The sequence below is a fragment of the Fopius arisanus genome, unplaced genomic scaffold (genome assembly GCF_000806365.1).
Source record: "Fopius arisanus strain USDA-PBARC FA_bdor unplaced genomic scaffold, ASM80636v1 scaffold00085, whole genome shotgun sequence".
NCBI lineage: Eukaryota > Metazoa > Arthropoda > Insecta > Hymenoptera > Braconidae > Fopius > Fopius arisanus.
Genome location: NW_011887824.1, coordinates 438,169 through 459,189, shown reverse-complemented (window position 1 = coordinate 459,189; position 21,021 = coordinate 438,169). Strand labels below are relative to the sequence as shown.

The following is a 21,021-nucleotide window of genomic DNA, read 5'->3' as shown; positions in this document are numbered from 1 at the left end:
AAAACTCGAGAAATTAACGGATTCATCAGTGGAATCGTACAAAAAATTAATTTAACTTTGTTGTTGAACAAAGATCCAAGTTTTATCAGTTCGAAAATTTTTCTTTCAGTTCTACTTTTTTTCAACCGCTTTCCAAATATTAAGAGCTTATTTTCGAAGCACAATGCTAATTATATTCTCATGATTATTATGAAACATCATAAGTTATATGATGTCTCATGTATCGATAAAATTCTATGATTCAGACTGAAATGTCAGATAACTCTTCATAGATCTTGAATTTTTCCGCGGAAACGTTTCATGAGTTTCAGGCACTCCCATCTATGTAGGGATATCGACAGCGTAGTACATACTTTATTCAAAAACGTTGACTCATTTTTGCCCGGGCAAAACATATTTCCATCATACCACAGATTTCCAACAAAGTTTATGCAAAAACTACCGGATCAAAGATGGAAACATGACATTTTTTGCAGTCATTCACAGGATTTTCCTTCAGGGCACGAGTTGATTTTTTCTCATTAATACCATATTTCTTTTTCGTCATAATTTTGGAACTACTGTATAACTTGCTAAAATTGTAAAATAATAGATATTGTCAGGTTGTTTATCAGCAATATTCGCTTCATTTTTTTAGCGTTGTTTCGCAATGGATCTTCAGCGATTTCATTGATATCATTATATTCAGTATTTGACAATTCCTGCTAAAACTTCGATAGAATCTCAGATAAACAGTGGCAAGAGCCGAAACTGAAAGCGAATTTAATTTTTCAAAGGATCTAACTATACACGGAGAGAAAAATACTGGAAAAAATACGTCAAAAGTTCCGTAAAAATTCATGTGTGAAAGGTAAACATGGGGCGAAATGTAAAATCGGAAAAAGTGCCGATCATTCAGAACATTTTACTACTCGGTCGGTAAAAAGTGATCTTTGGAGGTAGAAAAATAACGATACTCAGTTCCGCAAATTTTGCCGGGACTGGAAAGTACGATTCTAACCTCGCTTCGCTCGGTTAGATCGCCGTTTCCAGTCCTTACGAGAATAAAATATTGTGTGCCTCACGGAAATAAAGTATTTTCTGACTCATGTGATTATACTCACATTTCGTCAGAAAATACTTTACTCCCTAGGGGCACAATATACTAATTATCCTTGCGACAATAGTAATTTGCCGGGTGGCGTGATCCGAACTTAGACAATGATGCGCGATCGGGTATGACCAACAGTCGTACCACCAACGCTGTCTAGGAATTTTTCAATTCGGTAACGTAAAAATTACGGTACGGCACGTAAAATTCAAGTGAATCTGGATAATTTTTACTTTACTCGAAATAATTTAAACCGGAACTGTGGTAAATTTTACAAGTTCGTAAGAAATTACGTGACAGTCACGTAAATTTTCCAGAGCAAATAATAAAATTCATTGTTCCTCTCTCATTTTTTCCCAAATTCTCCAATAAAAATCAAGGAAATGACACTCCAGCCCACGATTACGTGATTAGTCACGTAATTTTTCCTGGGTTTTTCTCTCCGTGTAGAAACATCGAATATCGAAAATGACAAGGCAACATTTTCATTATATTTCAATTGACGCAAGAACTATCTTTTCTTATTAAAAAAAATCGTTCTCACTCAGGCGAAACTTTCAGTTCTTTGAGTTCTTCATTTTTTTGGTTGAGAAAATTTATACGGTGTATACACGGAGAGAAAAGTCAAGGAAAAATTACTGTGCCGAGCACTACAATCGTGGTGCAAAATGCTAGAATACTCGAACTTCTTTGATTCACAAATAAAAATTATTATCAATATGTCAAATTTTCTTATACATTCCGTAATTAATCATGTGTGGCTCCATAAAATTTACTAAACAGCGCTATAAAATTTGAAGGTCTACCATTTTTTGTTTGAGTTTGAAAGAAAAATTGATAGAAATACTTCAAAAATTCCTATCCAGATCGGTTGCTTTATTGCGCTCTCTTTTAATTTTTACTGTGCTACACAGCATTTTCTCCAAACATTTTTTAACCCAATATGATTGGTTAGCGATGAATGTCGAATGTTTCCGATTCTTGCCGAAGTTGAATTTAGCAATGGTAACTGTTGCGACGACTATGAATTTTTATTTGGCCGATAACGAAGTTTTGTTCGGCCGATGAAGAAATGTTACTGCATGGCATAGTAACTCAGGCCTGCAGTTTACACCTAGATTGTAAGGCAGCACAGAAATTTTTATCGGAATCACAATATAAAAATTCATAGATTTTTCTCTCCGTGTACAATTTGAAGCTGGTAAAATTAACTTTCTAATGGCTGTTGTTTCATGCCTGTATATCGACCCATACTGAAGTTATGGCGTTTTAAACATTAAAATGGATATAAAATGGCATGTCACGTTACGCTAGCAGATTTTATTTTGAGTTCTTTCAGCTAATTTGACGCAATGGGTATGTAGTATCATTCTAAAGCTAGGAAAATGAACTTTCGTGAGATTACATGCATTTCGCTGTTGGAATTATGCCTAGATCCCTGAACATTTAAACACGAAAATGAAATGTCCTGTAACGCTTTAGATCATATTTTCAAGCTCTCATTGCATGATACATTACCAATATCAAATAATGCTACTGTCATTTTATTATTTTACTTGGTTTTCGAATTTTGCATGTTCGAATGTAAAAAATCAATTTTATTTTCTGCCACGTGATACATTCAGCTCTCAAGACTTCTAATTCCTCCCATTGAGGTCATCATATGTTATACCATTTTGAAGCATATTGAACCCGCTTTTAAATGGTATTGTTCCAGCCTTGTATCGTTATCCACACTCAAAAATTGTGGCTTCCTGTATATCGGTTGGGTGTGAAATACCATGTCACATCAAGACTTTTTGTCATATTGTGTCTATGATTTCATAATATTGCACCCTCAATCTTATAACACAAGTATAATGTCCTGAAACGTTTCCGGTTCGGATACAACAATTTTCTATTTGTAAATATTTCCAATTAATATTTTTTCTGTAAAAAAAATACAATTGAACGCCAATGCGCATCACTTCCAATTGTTTATTCAAATTTTCAGACCATTTTTTTACCAACAAAAATAATGGAAGTCGTTATGTGTGGAATGAGATTTAGATTTAAAAGTGATTATTAATAGCGGCGTACTTCATAATTTTATAGTGATAATACCAATTCTATATTCCTTTCAATTTTTACTTTTGTTAATTGAATCGAAACAAAGACAAGCCCGTTAAGGTAAAGATATAGGAAAAATTTGAGAAGCGATGGAATTTTTACATTTTTTTTCTCGGTACGCTATCTTTGGATAAATGAAAATCTCTCATTATTCCTTATAAAGGTTCAATGGGAAGTGAAATGAAATAATGGGATTGACAGCTTCACTGCAGTGGGGAAATTCTGTCAACCATTCAAATGATGTTTGAATGAACAACTAATTTTTTTAATTAAAAAAAATTAAATATTTCCGAAAATTGTAAAAATTTAGCAAATTATTGTAAAAATTTCGTATCGAAGAGGCAAGAATGGGGAACAAAATTACGGAAATTGAAACAATCTCGAACATTTCAAAAATTAATAAAACGGATAAATATGAATACAAATTGCGTATGGACGAAAAATGTAGGCGTCAATTTTGAAAAATGAAAAAAATCTTGTAAATTAGATAAATATTATGGGAACTATGGAAAATGATAAATTATTGGACAAATTTTGTCTAGGACAGACAAAAGGAACTAAATTTCGAAAATTTAACAAAAAATCAGTACAATCAATTCAATGAAACATAACTTTGTAGAAAAAAATTTTAGGGAAGAAACCTAAACATATTCTAGAAAGAATTTTAATAAAAGAACAATCGAAGCGGACTGGGCAGCCGTCCAGTATGATAATTAATAAGGTACTTTTGCAGTAGATTAAAAGATCGTGGGAGTGGGGATGAGGATTGTCCACTGTAACTTCATTTTTTTCTCCTACCCTTCAATGTATAACCTCCCAAAAAATCATAATATTGGCACACATTTTCGATAAGAATTCATAAAACCTGTGGGTATGGATATTGAAATTGCAATCATGTACTTAGGATACATGCACGAAACAATTAACCAATTGTTTGGATTCTTCAACAATTGTTAATACTCGTCGTTCCTTAAACCTCCAAAAAGCTCAGAGAAACATTCTCCCCGTTTTCTGTAACAATTACTTTTTTACGATAGTCAATAAGAATGGTTAAACACAGTGCAACCATATTTTCACAACAAGTGAACTCATGAATTACCGTGAGACTGTGTGACTTGATTCAAATTTCCATCCTGAAAACTGCTAAAAATATATCGCCGCAGTATTTGGCATAATGAAAATGGTTCAAGTCCCAACCTTAACCGTTAAATGTGAGAAAAAAAATAATAGATCTATACAAATGGAAACAATTCATATCCAACGGAATTTATCTGATTTGTCTCAAATGGGATTCAGTTAGATGAATTCAGATGAATGATATGCGAAACGTGGATTTACGAAAAGCTTTGAAGAATTGTAACCGCCAGGGTTAAATTTGAAATAGAAGAAAAAATGGGAGTTATATGGGGGTGTGGACAAAGTTATTGAGCGGGATGGTAGACGTCTATCCCAATGCTAACAATACCAGGTGGAAAAGTAGAAGAAGGGGAAAGCCAGTGGTGGTAGTGACGGGCGCGCGCCAATGGTCCAACTGTCACGGGTGCCGCACGAACCATAACCACGCACCTATTCCCTCTACTGTACTTGGTTACCACAGTCGGGCCACCGACCCCATTCTCCAACACATCCAACCGACAACACACAAAAGCCCGTGCACTTCTCTCGGGTCATGGCCACTGTCCTCTCCTCCTATCCCATTTGCACCATCACCCGCTTTATTCTACCTATTTCTTTTCGTTCTCTAGCTCCTGCCTTACGTATTCTCCTAAATTCACCGAGGAAAAAATATATTTCCACCAAGGAATCATATTCTTGACGGATGAAAATGTCTTTCCTACACTGAGAGAAATATTCAATAAAAATTACGTGTATTTTCCGTAATTCTGGAGCGAAATGTGGTTGTCGGAAATTTTACGGAACTGTCACGTAATTTTTATCTCAAGTCACGGAATTTTTCCGCGGTGTTCCGTAATTTTTACTAAATATTTCTCTCCGTGTACGTTCTTCTCCATGGCAGGCGTTTTAATGTACTCAAGACATTACGGTTATGATGAACAATTTGATTTGACTGACTAGGCTACCTATAACCTTATTGAAAAGTAAAAGAGGTGGAATAATTCTAAATTTTAGGTATCGCCATTGGAGTTTATTCAAGGTTGTTTGTTGAATTATAGTATCATAGGTCAATATAATTCTCAGGCACTGAGAAACGAAATTCTCCTGCTAAATTAATTTCCTTCTGGCAAGGAAATTAGTTTGGCACAACTCTACATTTACATATATCTAGGTATTTATTTATTCATTTGATTGAAATGTGGGAATTTTGTTGAAGTTGCTAAATTTACTTATCCTTCTAAGTATGATTGAAATTCTAATCAGGAATACTTGAGATCTGGAGAAATATGTCTCAAAAAATATATTTAATTCTCGTATAAATATCAAAAAAGGTATAGGACCTATAACGAGCTATACATACAGAGGAGCAAGTTCAAATCCCGACCCCGTCAAATCATGTTCGGCATTTACAAGAATAAAAACCATTGATTAGCATGTGCGTGGCTATCCTTGTGAGTAGCTTATTGTTAAATAGGTGAAACCAATATGCTCGATGGTGAAGTTGAAACTCATGTCTTACAAGGTAATATGATAAAACCAGGATCGGGGTATTATGTGGTATGCCTTCTCTCATATGACCCTGACTACACTACAGACCATAAGAGAACTTGGATGGTAACCCTTAGCGATTATGCAGTGTTTTATGGATAAAAAAACATGTCTTAACAAGGTTAGTTTCAACTTGAATTCATGATAAGGTCTGGCAGATTAACCTACTCGATAAGGTGATCGATCTAGTAACCCATGCTAAATTCGCAGATTAGTGAATTCCAATCCAGTTCTCATCTAGTCAATTTCGATATTTGTAAGGGTAGAAGTAAAGACCTAGCATTCATCACTACCTTTGTGAGGAGTCTTGTTGAATAGGCGAAACCAATAAGCCCAATAGTTAAATATGGTTAGGATTAAAAATATGAAGAAAACGATAGTTTTTTCAAAATTCTTCAATTTTTTATTTTAATTCAATCTTCCGCTGAATCGCTGGAACGCGATAAAACGAGACTGTTATGAAATTCGTTTTGAATTTTTTAATTTGCCCTTCCGTGGTTATTCTTCATATTTAGAGATTGCCCTGAGTCCAAAAGTCACTCCAAGTTTTTAGATTTCCTTTGAAACTGAGACTGGGATGGTTTATTGTTCCATTGAAAGGGCCTTGGAAGGGTTCTTTTTCTGTGGACATTTTCCTGCCGCAAGTTTTATCAAATAAAAGTGTGATGATTACTATTCTTCTTAAAAGGATATAATCCGTAACATTTGGAAGGTTGTATGTTCACGAAAAAAATCGTATGACTATGATACTTTATTTTCTCCCATTCCATAGTGTTCACGCTATGGCGATACAAAGAAGGAAAAATCTGTCTTTCGTGTGCCGTAAAAATTGATGAACTTTGACTGGGTGTCAGAATTTCAATTTTTTCTAAAAAATTATACCCATTTTTATATGACAGCCGACTTATTCATGTATGGAATGGCTAACCGAAACTGTTATTTGTAAAGAATTATTCTTACGTTAAATAAAAATATCTCATCCGGCTATATGTGCTAAACAATATTCAATTGGACTGACAAAAATATATTCGAATAGGCAATTAAAAAGGAACAGATTCTGTTTATTGTTTACCGGGAGAGGAACTTTGACTATTTTATAAAAATTCTTGAAATTTCCATTTTCTTTACTCATTGAACAGCATTATGATTTTACCAGAATTATATTCCCTTCGAATCCTCAGGATTGCTGCTACAATTTGCTCAAGGTCCCAGTATTATTTCCTTTGCCACCACTGGAACAGGTAGCGAAGTACACATGTGGAAACGATTTTCCGGAGTTAAGATGCAGCACTCTCATAAAATTGTAGAAGGTTATAATTTAAAAAATAATATCTTTTGGAGAAATTTCAACAATTACTTATAATTTTCTGGAGGGCTCTTTTTCATAAATGCTTGCAATAAGTTTCAAATAGTCTATTCTACGCAATTTGCAATTATTCAATATTCCAATTCGTTATTTTCCAATGGATTTTAAAAAGCTAATAATTGTTCAAAAAACGAAATTTTCATCGACCCATTCGATTCTTCAACAAATGACCTATCATATAAAAAATTTGGATAGTTTTTAAAGAAAATTGGGATTCTGACCGTCGGTCTAAGTTGCGTAAATTCTTTTATCGTAATACCGCAAACACTATGGGATGAAAAAACATAAAATTTTTAAAATTTTATTGGAGTAGAGTATTAGGTGACCTAACAAATCCACATGGTACCACAGCCATGCATTCCTTTTCGCGAGGACACAAGCCTGCAAAGTTTGCAGACTGTACTTTTGAAAAGGACAGTAGTAAGAGTTACGAAGGAAAAGGATAAATATTTCAGGAGGAGAAAATCATTTGAATGCAACTGATTTTATTAAAAGTGAAAGCACGTCTTTGCTCTACGATTTTTTTCTGCGAGACTAAGTACGACACAAAGAGATTTGTGATGAACTCTGTTTAAAAATCGGACTGCACAAAGCGGCATTTGTCTCACACTTCTCAATTTTGTTTAGACTATAAATAAAAATCTTCTAAACACATACTCTGGTCCTAATTGTTTCTAACAAACATTTCATACGAAGAAAAATGAAATCACGAGAGGTGACTTTTTGCCTTATTCTATCTCCGCCATAAGTATAAAATAATTGACAGACTTTTCCCAAAAAAATGTAAATGTAAATTACGTTTATTTAATCGTATTTTACGTTTCCGCAAGTGTTACTTACGAATTTAATGGTAAACGAGACCTTCTACGGCCACTTTGCGCCGAATTTGAATTTGGCGGTTCGAGTTGACCAATGAGGAATGAGTCCTACGTCTTTAGAGGTATTTCGACTCTGGCGAACTTCATTTGTGTATTTCTCTTTCATAATAAGGAATAGGTATTTTTGAAGACGTAAACTCTGATTACATTCCGTTTATGTCATCGTAAGATATAATTTCGTAATCGAAAAATAGATGCTCACGATTATTGTAAGTGTAATCGTAATTTACGATGTTTTTCAACGCAATTTATCCTGATTGTAAATCTACTTTGTGATTTTGGAATCGTAAATTAAATTTATTAGAAATTTATTGCCTTTAATCATCTGCACTGGACCAAATGAATCTATTTCTATTTGTTGTTCAGTGATTTTTTTAAAATTGAATTGAAACTTTTTTATTTAAAAAAATTAAAGGCTTGAACAATTTTGCACGCTTTATAACCCTACTAGGCAACTATGCGCGCTGTCGCGCGCTCTGCTTCTAAGTGGCCGCCGTAGCGCACAATACATCCTCGTGTAGTTATAGAAGTGATCAATCGATCCATCGACCAATAGGAAGACGAATGAAAGATTGACATTGAAAACAACCATTCATTGTCAATCTCTTTTATGATATAGGATTTTTACATTAATTATATTCGTTTTGTTGGAAACTGCCATCTTTAACGATTAAACATTACAGTTTAGCGCATAAAAAATCTCGCACTAGCTCGCCATTTTCAAACCTCAATAATCTCCTCTAAGCATCTATTATCCAAATAATTATACTACCACTACATAAAAAAAAATTCAGTGAAATAAATGGGAATATCCTCCGAACTTATTTGCAGAAAAGTGTCATATTTCCATGAATTTTTCTCTAAACGAAGAGTCAAAAAAGAAATATTCCCTCAAGTTTAAGACAATATTCGATTCCGAGGCCTAACGTGCCACAGCCCCTCCCCTTCAATAATACCTTGAATAATTGATCAATGCAGATAAAAGAGATCGATAGTCCACAGAATATCGAGCGATGATATGCGCGACTGGCATGAAAGTCACGTCGAAATTTGGATTAAATATTACTCAATCGAAGAGTGTATTCGTGGTATGGTTGAGAAGAGGGTAATCTTTTGAAGGACGAACGTCACGTGGGTTTACTTGTGGAAGGAAATGAGAGGGAACCTACAAGAGAGTGAGAGACATTTGCCAGGCATTGACGCCAAGCAAACAGGCGCCACGTGCCAGATTCAATCGATATGGAAGTCACTCTACCAACACGGGCATTCACTCATGAGCAAATAGTATATATTATTATTCACCTCAAAAATACTATTTTTCAGGACAAGTGCGGAAAAGTAGTTTTCGAATTTTAAATTCGATAAAACAATTAGTGTCAGCAATTTTCTTAAGCCTAGCATTCTAGATTATAATTATATTTTTATTTGTTTTTCCATGTGTAATTTGTGTCCTACAAAAAATTAAAAAATTCTAATAAAAACTTGACTATTTTGTGTATGTCATTGCTTCTCATGCTATATTGTCTCTATTTAATTTTGAAAATTTTTTATATGAAAAAAATTCTAGAAATTTTTTCTATGCTATTTTGACTCGGAATTTTGGTTAGAAAAATGGACAATTTCATTGTGTCAGAAATAACACTTTCAAATTTCTGAGCATTTCATAAGTTGTTTCTTCACTTTATTCACTCGCTATTGACTATATTGCAATCATTTTTTCCACACTATATTATTGAGCTCCAAACGGGATTAATTATCAGAGTGGATTTATCAAATCGTTGGAGTGAAAATAATCATTAAAGATACAAAATACTAAGTGACATGTCTGCGGACTAGGGAAAAATGGAATAGGACAATCGTATCTGAAGATAGAGGGAGAAACTGTTAAATACACAACAATATTGAAATCTTACAAGGACCAAAAAAAACCCTTTATGTCATAGGTGCCCGTAATAACTCGCTTCGCTCGTTAGAATCGCGGATTAAGGGCCCAATGACATAAAATAGTATATGAAATACGCACTTGTTGCATAATATACTATTAAATCACTCGGCCCGCCCTAACCTATACTTTTATTACCCTGGGGGGGCAGTGGCCGCATATCGCCTTGCTTTTTTACTTACCTCCCGAGGACGATAAAAGTACTCGGTTAGGTGGGCCGCGTAACGTAAAATAACATGTATGCCACAGGCTCTGAAAAGCCTTGCCATATTTGATCACACTGAGAAAAAAAATTTCTTTTACAAAGAATATTTTCATCCCACTATAGTAAATCTAGTAATCACTGTATAAATGCGTCCATAAGAGTTACTAATGCCAAATACATTTTCTTGCGGTTAGGAAATATTATTAGCAGAAGAAATTTTTTTTCTGAATGCAGAATCTGTGCGCTTGGCGCCGATTTTCATAGAATTCTTTCCTAAAATACTTTTCCGCCTTTATTGTAGCATAAATTACTATTTCATCACGCTGCGCGTAATTTTAAATCCGCTCGGTGTGCGCTAAACCGCAATTTATTACACGCCTTGTAATTAGACATATCATGCGACAATCACGGGGAAAGTGGTCTTTACCCGAGTGGATATTTCGATCAGGTCCAGATCAGGATCTGATATGACGCCCGACGGTATTTCATATTTAATCAATTAAATCAATTATGTATGGGACTTAGAAGTAGAGGGGGTTAAATGCACCCATAAGCTTTTATGATTAATATGTAAGCTAATATGATTTAATATGTATTGTTTATAAAGTACTATTACTATTACTGTTTGTCATATTATGTCATTGTACCCTTGACTGAAGCTCACTAGCCACGCTCCGGGCCACTCCTGGCCCGAGATTGGCTTCCGAGCTCTGGCTGCCGATGCTTGGTCGAGCCTTGGGCCAGATCGATCAGCCAAGAGTCAGTTACCCACCCCTCCTCTCAAATTTGAGGCATTGGCAGCCAGCCTTGACCAAACTTTAGGGGAGGCTTAGTGAAATCGGCTGGTGCCAGGCTCGGCCCATTTCGTAAGCACTGCCATTTCCTGCCTGGGAGATCAGGATTAAAATATACGTAAATTAGGGAGATCATAAATAATTTTAAAGTGAACAAATATCCTCAATACTCATCATATGAATAGAACGGAGTTCATTCAATAATAATGGCATAATAAGCCACTGGTTAAGATACAGAATTAGTACTTGTAAGGTCCCCGGTTCGATACACAGCAACAAATTTCTAACCAGGTAGCGCAACGAGTCAACCACCACTTTTCCTCAGTCGTACCGAAATATACTATTATCATGCGGGTGAGAAAAGAGCAGTTTTTTGCATGTTAAATATGCCAAAAGTGCCCCATTTTTTAATTTGCATATCATACACTGATAAGAGCAATCATTTCTGCCAAGGAAAGATATATCTTACACAAGTCAATTTCCGAATTTTTGTTTTAGCAAATAAAAATGTTTGCTTGTTTTGCATCCACTTATGGTAATAAGATTAACAGTGAATTATATTCACTCACAATATCGTACAATTCCAATTAACTAATGCAATTCAGCGTACTTTTTATTTTAGAGCATCTCATATTTCAAATCAGTAAATGAAAACAACAAAAATAACAATTATTTTGAGGAATATACTTATATATTCCTTAAAATATATAAATCGTTGATGCAATAATTGTTTTTTTTCTTTTTCATTAGCGCACAACCAAGACATGTTGTAGTAACAGCAGCACCTAATAAACATTTTCTGTCCATATGTTCTATGTTCAAACCAAGTTTGTTAATCTGTTGAATCATCGCGATAATGACTGTACTTGAGAGAAGCCAAAAAGATGTCTCGAATTTTCATCTACACGGACTTTGTTTTTTTAACATAAACGTATCACCGCTGAAGATTTTGAATTTGCCTTGACTCATTACGTTTCCTCACGTCACTCGGGGCGGGAGCGATAAAAATAAATAAAATAAATAGAATCGAATGCATGAAAGAGCGTTAATGTGTGACATATGTTGTGTGTTGTGAAAGAATCTCACGGTCGAGTTGTAATGTGCCAAGTAAGGTTAGCAAAGAGACCGTGCAGTGTGTAAAGGATAGTACCATCAGTTAAACAAAACTTGTATTGGATTCAAAGCGACTTCAAAGATGCCATCAGTGATTCATATGTTAAAGTATTATCTAAGTCTTTAAGTGAAGTGACATGAACGAATCGTAGGAAGTCCATCAAAATATAAGAAGTTAAGACTAATCGGGCATCTTCTGTGGTATTATTTGACAATATTTCAATGGCATAAACACTTTTCCCAATTAGAGAAATTCATTTGCAACGATAAATTAGAATATTGTTAGATTTAACCTAGCTTTGGGCGGTCATATAGAAGGAACTGCAATATCTTTTAAAAGATATAGTTTGATGAACTTTCTTCACATGCATATTTTTGCATATTTTTTTAAATTATTAAAGCGTACATTTTTACGGCATTGAATCAATTCAGTGCCTTTCCTTATAGTTTTCATACACCACATTTCATCGTTCAAATTTAAGCTGATAGAATTGCACCCTATGAGACGAATTCTATACTTGAAAAATGAGAAAGGATATTTCAACTAAAAAAAAGAGATTTAAAAAAATAAGAAAAGATATTTCACACGATAAATGACACAATTCAATTCAATCTGTCAATTTCAATCAACGTTTAACGCGATCCAACAGTTATTTGTTTCTCATATTAGAGGTAACAGACAAAATATTCGAAAAATATTCAGTATAATACTGAGTAGCTTCGTCGAATGGTGCAACTCTATTGACTGGAATTTGGATGGAAAAAATAATCCATAAAAATTATGTATCATTTCCGTAATTTCGGAGCGAAAAGTCGTTTAGGAAAATTTTACGGAACCATTCCAGAACTTTCAGCAAAGTAATGGGTAAGCGAATTCAAGTTCCATAATTTTTATTGAATAATTTTCTCCGTATAGATGAATTGAAATAAATGGTAGGTCAAGCGTGGAGCTCAAGGCTTAGATATTACCTTCAGTAAATTGGTTATTGGAAACGTCAAGGGCAATGGTTATTCATTTAAGTTTTGTCTAATTATCTCATTCCATTGTCGAAATGTTTTTGTAGATGACAAAACAAATTGACAGTGTAATTTTTAGGGATGAACATGAAGAATGAAATATTATAACTGGGAAATGTCAAAAGTCGTGTTTTATAGAAAAATCGTTTTGTCATAACTTCAGATTAATCAGACTCATTATCACAGTAGACAAAAAGAGATATTGAATCAAATTAAAGCCGTTCTATTGTCGTGTCCATCCGATAGGTCTATAGTTTTAAAGCTATATTTACAGGCGTGATGGTAGAATTGTCAGTTGAATGAGAAGTTTTAATCAGTTTCGTTTGCATATATTTTTCTGATATTTTTCAATCGACGGGATTACATAATAAAAGGTTTAGAGCTTTATATTGCAGGTTTGCAAGCTGACGTAGAGAGGCTCTTCATATTTTCTGACAGATTTTTATTGCTGACAATTATCAGGTAAAATATCTAGTAGATTATAAGGGAAATTTTTATCAAGTTATGTTCCCCTAGAATTCCTGGAGATGTCAGAAAATTTAAGGAAAATTAATAAATGTTTGCATTTGGAAACTTTTAATATTATAGTTTAATTAATTCATTAAAATGGAAAATAATTAACGAGGGCTTTCTGCCTATAAAACCGTCAAGGCAGTAGGAACAGAACCACAATTTTTGGGTTGAAAATGAGTTTTGGGCTTTTTCATTCTGCTGTTAAGAAGTTTGCCATGTCCTTAAATGTTGAATAAAACTCGAAATGCTATAAATCTACACTAGTTATAACCAATAACAATCATATATTCTGCCATTGAAAACGATTTTTAATATTTCACCATCTAGCGCTTCATACATTAACACATAGGACCATAAAAATAATTCAGCAAAGGCTCAATAGCCAATTTTGTTTGTATCATTCACGATGGCAACGAATGTGAGAAATTGACATTTTACGGTCACCTCGCATGTAATGGGATCATAACCCCACATAAAATCCTGAAGGGGAGGGGTTAGAAATGAAATGAGTTTCAGGTATTTTTGCATGAGAGTTAAACTTGAAACATACATCAGTTGACGAATGAAAACGATGTATTGCCAAGTCTTATCAATATCCCACGATTTTCAATAGAATATTATAATAAATAATGGCCCTTTTAATAATGAACTTTTTACAATATTCTTCCGCATTGCATTTTTAAAATAATTTTATGTCTATCGCGATTTCTTAACAGTTTCTACTTGAGAACACAGGAAAACGAGATAATAATATTAAAAAAAACAACATTGATTGTTTGTTATTTATGCAACGTTTATGAATGACTTTATAGGAAAAATGTGCGAGAAAATTTGATAGAGGGTGATACTTCAGCACGTGCTATTGGGAATGTTTTTTTTTTTTTATGTAATCGTATCAATTTCGAACTTTCAGAAATTTAAATTTATCCTTCGTCCATTCATTTTATTCGCTAAGATTCCTCTCTTAACTTAAGAATACGGAGCAGAATGCTATCGAGATGTCAATAATTTTTCGAATCGAAATTTCAGTAAAAAATCCCAATCACAAAGCGTGTCATAATTCCGCTTAATTCACGACATAAAAATCGTAATTTACCGCATTTCTGGACGTAATTTATATGATTTTAGCGCGTAATTTGCGTTTTCAAACTCTCCAAACAAAAGTACGTTCCAAATCATCCATTTTAGGTAGTGTTTTTTGTGTATATTATTATACACATATTATGTTTAACAAACAGGACCATAAAATCACAAAATGATGTAAACCACGCAGCAAAAAGTGCTGATATCTGACAGTATTTCACACCTAAATGTATGCTCCATAACTTTAGTCAGGGTTAAGATACGGGGCTGAAACAATAGCTATTTAAAAACTAATTGCATAAAGTTCAGAATGGTATAGCATACCTACTCCTTCACCGAAGTAATGGTGATTAAGAATCAAGTGACTGAAAATGAGACTAATTTTTTTCATATTTGAACGTTTATAATCCAAAAACCTCAGAATAGTCTATTTCGTCACTAGCTCGTTGGGAACTTTTCTGACGACTGCGAGTTTACAACGTAAGGCGAAACCGAGAGAGTGCAAACACAATCGTCAGAAAAGTTCTTTTCTGTACTGCTTCTCACAATTTCGTGTCTTGGTACTACATACTTTCCAAACTGGAAAACTTGAAAATCACTACCGGAAAAACCCCATCCCAACCGCCCGGAAATATACTATTACGACCAAGTGACGAACGATATTTTTTGTCATTCGGTCCGTGAACGGGAGTTTATGGTCTCGCTGCGGTCATAAAGCACTGCTTCACGGACTGAGTGATAAACAGCGATTCAATTAAAGTAGTATAAGCCGAAAGTTTATTTTATCTGCTTTCAAATGATACCGGACTATACATGCACGATGTATTGTCCAGTGAGAGATTAAAAATATTACCTACACTTATAGAAGGATTTTGTTATTATTACATAGGTTAGGTAACTATTCGGCTGAATCGAAAGGTAATAATTACAAAACAATTCAGTTGCGCGGTTAAAGTTGAGTCAACTGGATGATTAATATTTACTGCTCCCCCCCAAACATGGAATGCAATGAGATTCAACCATTTCTTAGGTTCAGTTTCCTCGGAAAAATTAGATTTGGGGGAATAATTTTGGGCCAAATGTATTATCCTAAAAAGTGAGGGAATCTCACTTCGTCGCACGTGTAGCTCTCTGGATAGCTAATTTTTATTGAAAATTTCTTTCCATGTACGTGTCTCAATTAACTATAGGTGTTGCGTTAAATCAACTACAATTCAGTAACTATTACCAAATGCTCAGTTGCCGCAAACGGTTCTCGGCTCATGTCAATGGAATCATTGAATCGAATCAGATGTGCTTAAAATCGGCAAAGTTGGCTATTTATTATTTATTGTATTGATGACTGAATGCCCAATTCCGAACAAGCGATGAACAAGCATTCTATCAACCTAGTACATCAGGTTGATAGAACCTATAACCCTTCTACCAATGCAAACGCAAATTATTGAGCGTTACAAGACATGCTAAAAACTTCAGAAATAAAATTTGTGAATGGTAACGTGACATGGCCTTTTACATACATGTTGCCAATTTAGGCATTGGGAGTTTTCGGCTCGTCAGATTTAAAAATTAAAATTGCAACATCTTAACCAAAAATTCCATTAAAAGGAGATTTAAACAAAAGTTTAAATCTTCCTTCAATTTTTGAAAATTATAAGTTTGAAATTTTTAAAAAGGAATGAAATTTAAAAAATTGTAACAAGTGTGACGCGGCCAAAGAAATTTTCGGTCATAAATAATCCAACAGTATATTGATTTACAATGACATCTTTAACAAAAACTGAATCAGTTTCGAATCGTTGATCTTTATGTCATTGACGTCAGATTAAACCCAATTTAATGATTTATGAAGGACATTTTCTTTATATTTTCTTTATATTTTGCCGACTATTTTTACATTAATATTTCGAATGAATCTCTTTTTATTTGGTTAAAAAGGGAAAATTTTCCTTACCAACAAGTTGCATTTGTCTTCCGCCATACAAATACAAGAAAACCGATAGCAAAACATTTAATTGATCAATTGATTCAAGAGCAATTTAAAGTGCAATGAGCTAAAAAATGTTTTCAAAGTACGCCTCAACTGACCATTACAGATTTAAACTCATTCAGCTCCGAAACGAATGGATTTTTTGACTTTAACGACCAAATGGAGATGCAGTCAGGTGCAGAAGATGAACGGGGGTCTCTTCAACACATGTTTCCCACTCCACCTCCCGCGCCATCACTCCAAATGAAACCAAAAAAACCCGCCAATATCTTCCATAAAAAAAATACCTATATAAAAGAAATACCTATAATTGAAGATTGATTGAACTTCGATTCAGGGGCAAAGTAATTAAATTTGTTCATACATAGTAATTGCAGTATTGATGTGTTATTAATGGAAAAAAATGGCTGAATTCAATTTTTTATGACAGTAGAAAATAAGAGGTGGACGTTAGGTACTGGATTTTCGATATCTCTTTAGAAAAAATACTTTTTTTGTTTTCAAGATTAAAGTGTAGATTACAACCTCCATTTTCGTGACTATGATCTTGGGAACAAACGGACTAAAAAAGAGAAAATATATTTGGCAATTAAATCGGTATGTAGCAAATTAACTTAATTAAGAGAAGCAAATTATCCTCAATGTGAACTCGCTAATCAAAAGAATCATTTGTTCAAAAATAAAAAATCAGAAGTACTACATCTATCAATTCCTCAGAGGAGTAATTCATATAAGATCTGTGATGAATTGATTTGTTATTTCTGTGAGAACTTTCAATGGATTTTTTTTCTCTGCACTCAATGGACTCAAATTTACTCCCACTACTCTAGGCTGTTATCTAAACCACAAGTGAGGTTAAACGAACAAATTTCTGCGCAGACTTGGAAAGTCGTGAAAAAATAGCCAATGATATTCACGTGGTTATACAATATTGCAACGGCATTATGGCACTTGTGTCAGAAATAAATTATAAGTCTCATTGACATTTTTGAAGATTGTTAGATATGAGAATTATTGCATTGTGCATGATGAAAAAATCTGTGTGGTTGATTGGGCGCAATTATTCAGGAGATATAGTTCGATAATTATCCTTCACGGTAGTATACTTTTATGACTCTTTCGCTAATTGTCACGGGCAAGTAATTTCCGGCGATTTTTATTGTTTTTCAATTTACACTATTAGATTTTCGTTGAACTTTTAGTAACGAGTACAATTGAATTTTTCAAGATATGGCTTTTAATATATTTTGGGTTGGATTCTTATAAAAAACTTCTATTCAACCATAAAGATTGAATGAGCTGTCACAACCAATTTTAATTTTAAATATGAAAGAATCCACTGCATTAAAATTTCGGACATTTTGGGATGTTAATGGCCTGAGAATGAACTTTTTTCAGATAACAAATGGTTATTAATTTGACGTAAATTTGAGATTGCGAAAGATTAGTTTTTCACTTGAAATCATAAGAATACATTTCTTTTTTTCAACTTTCAATGAGTATGAATGAATATCTCTGAATTTAATTTTCATATCACAATTTTAATAAGGAATTTACGTTACACATGAAAGAAAAATATGTAGACAAAAGTCTCGGCAGAACTTCTTTATCGCCTAATATCACTTGTAACATAAAGACAAAAATGAAATTTAAATAATTAGAAGAGCCTATAGAATGAGTCGGTTAAATTTTTTAGAGTATTTAGTAAATAAATTTGAAGTTTTAATGAAAATATCAAAATTTGGATAAAAAATTCCTATTAAACAAACGTGATGGAGAGAAGAGCCTCGGAAGAATTTTTTTAATTTTCTGTCACATCCGAACAATATTCTCATTTGAACTCTGATTCCAATCAAAATAACTGAAATAAGAGAAATTTCGACAACAAACGTAAATCGCCCCCCCCCCCCCGCATACACACAAAAAAAAATTAATTCGAGAAAGCAATCTCTGCAAGAATTTTTTCATAAAAAGAAAAGTAAAAGTTCGAATTACTCTTACGCTCTGCTGTCATGTTGACCAATGAATCATATCTACTCTTGAAAAAAATGATGTATACTGGAGTATATATGTACCATATCAGCACCCAGGTCTTTCATATCGCAGTAAAGAAATAAATCCCCCGGCGGTTTCATCCAGTCGCCGGTGTTAGCTCCCTGACCGTAGCCAACTCCGTAACTATCCACCGTATCAAATTTATCCACTTCACTCTTCCCCGTTGTTTTACAAAAAAAAAGCACAAAAATGCAAATCTATCGACACAAACCAAAATTGATCACAACAGGTTCAAAAGCCCCAAGAGTGCAGCCCTCCCCAATCGTGTCACACTCAAACGCCTCAAACGTCAAAAAATCAAAAGTCAATTTAAAATTTGTATTTTCCACTTCCAAATAAATCACCACAATCACTTATCCCACAATACAGCCAGAAAAGCCCTCCACTATTCATTTATTTACTGTTAATATATAAATCAATTTATTGACCGGTGAATAACGCGTTCTCTGCACTTTCAATGAATCAATAATTAGTAATCACTGGAGTAATTGCTGAAGGGTTTAAATTTAGCGATAATTTTTTGAATCTTTTATTGGATTGATTTTTTCAAGGAAATGCAGGTTTTTGATAGTTTTTTAATTTACAAGAAGAAGGGGGCAAAACACGGTTCGTCCATGACTGAGTTGAGGTATGAGCAGTCGCAGCCTCTTTTTTCTCTCTCTCAATTCCCTACTCTTGTCGGAATACTTTTGACAGCACGTTTTATCCCCCTCCCTCTAATTATTGAAAAACCATCGTTATTATCCACTGAACTATCGACAATCCACCACAAATGAATTCTCCTTCGAACTGAATGAAAAAAAAGGTTTCTCAATAGAGAACAAACTCGCACTTTTTGTCTCGTTTTATATTCACCAACTTGGGAATCCTCGATTCTATCCACTCCGAATTCAATAAAACTCTTGAATGTTCAGGCAAAATTTACCAATTAACGAAATAGATAAATGATCTCAATAATAACTGATTAATGTTGAGGTGATGTTTTGGTTCGTTTTAACACACGTCAATTCACTGTTTACGTTTCTATTCCACCGTCCGTTTTGACATAATTGATAAAACGGACAGTTTCAGCTTCAAACTTTCATTGCGAATGATTTATCAAAATGACTCGTATTTAATTTCGCTTTTGTAGAAATGAAATTTTATTCACCGAGGTTTCTTTCGCCCTATCTTCGAAATATATCACTGGCGCGAGAGGTCTAATGCACTTGTTACGAGACGGTTATGAGCGGTACCACTGTTTTTGTTTGTAACTCGGCGATTTGTTATCGGTTTTTTCTCAGTTTTTGGTTGTGATTGATTAGAGACAACAATGATGAGCCGGTCTCACTGGGTTTCGTGTGGATGGTAGACTGACTCCGGGGCGAAACAAAGAACGACGCCTTGACTGGAGCGACACGTTGTGGGTAAAGAAGGAAATACACGTGGGTTGCAAAGGGAGTGGAGTTGTTTTTTTTTAATTTTTTTTTTGCTGATTCGAATCAATGGGAATCCACTTCACCTGTGTCTCGTATTGTCATTTCCAAATTAATAACGAACTTGCCGATGGAATTGATTGCTGAGGCAAATCAATTTAATTGATAGCCTAGACTTTTAAAAAATATCTCAGAATCTAAGAGAGATAGCGAATTTTTTGTAATTAGTTTGTCTATAGCTGATGTTGACTCCTATGGAAAGGTTCTCAGACTCATTTCGTTACGTCTCTTAGATTCAGAGATATTCCTTGAATACTTGTCGTTTAATTATCTGATGATTCATTAAAGCCATTACACGACATTTTTTCAGAATACAATTTCAAATTGGCATAATGTTTTTTTTGATAATTCGAATCAATGGGAATCCACTTCACTCATCTTTCATATTTTTTTATTCAAATTTCATCAACAATGAATGTGGAGATTGAATTGATTGTGGAATCAAGTCCATTCAATTCATAGACAACTCTTTGAAAAATATTTCTGAATCTCATAAACATAGCCAAATTTTTGTAATTTTTGTAATCTTATAGTTATTGTTGGGTTCAATGAAAAATGTTGTAACGATAATTTTGCTATGTTACAAATTGAAATTAATGGGAACTAAAAATTCCACCTGGTTCTCGTACTTCTATCTGCAAATTTCATTGGCAATGTCGATTGAGAATGATTTTCGAATTAATTGTGAAGCCAGCGGGAAAAAACCGAAATGGAAAGAAACATAATA

At 33.9% G+C, this 21,021-nt stretch overlaps 1 protein-coding gene across 8 annotated transcripts in view; it reads right to left on the bottom strand.

Moving 5' to 3' along the window:
- Nucleotides 1-21,021, bottom strand: part of pum (pumilio) — a 113,992-nt gene that overhangs the window by 85,462 nt on the left and 7,509 nt on the right. Inside the window, exon 1 of one of the 8 annotated variants that reach the window (XM_011311222.1) lies at nucleotides 18,840-20,154. The exons of the other annotated variants lie outside the window; for them this stretch is intronic. Coding sequence (XP_011309524.1) covers nucleotides 18,840-18,899 — 60 coding nt within the window. The 5' untranslated portion in view covers nucleotides 18,900-20,154. Of the gene's footprint in view, nucleotides 1-18,839; nucleotides 20,155-21,021 lie in introns of those variants that run through there. 8 annotated transcript variants of the gene reach the window in all.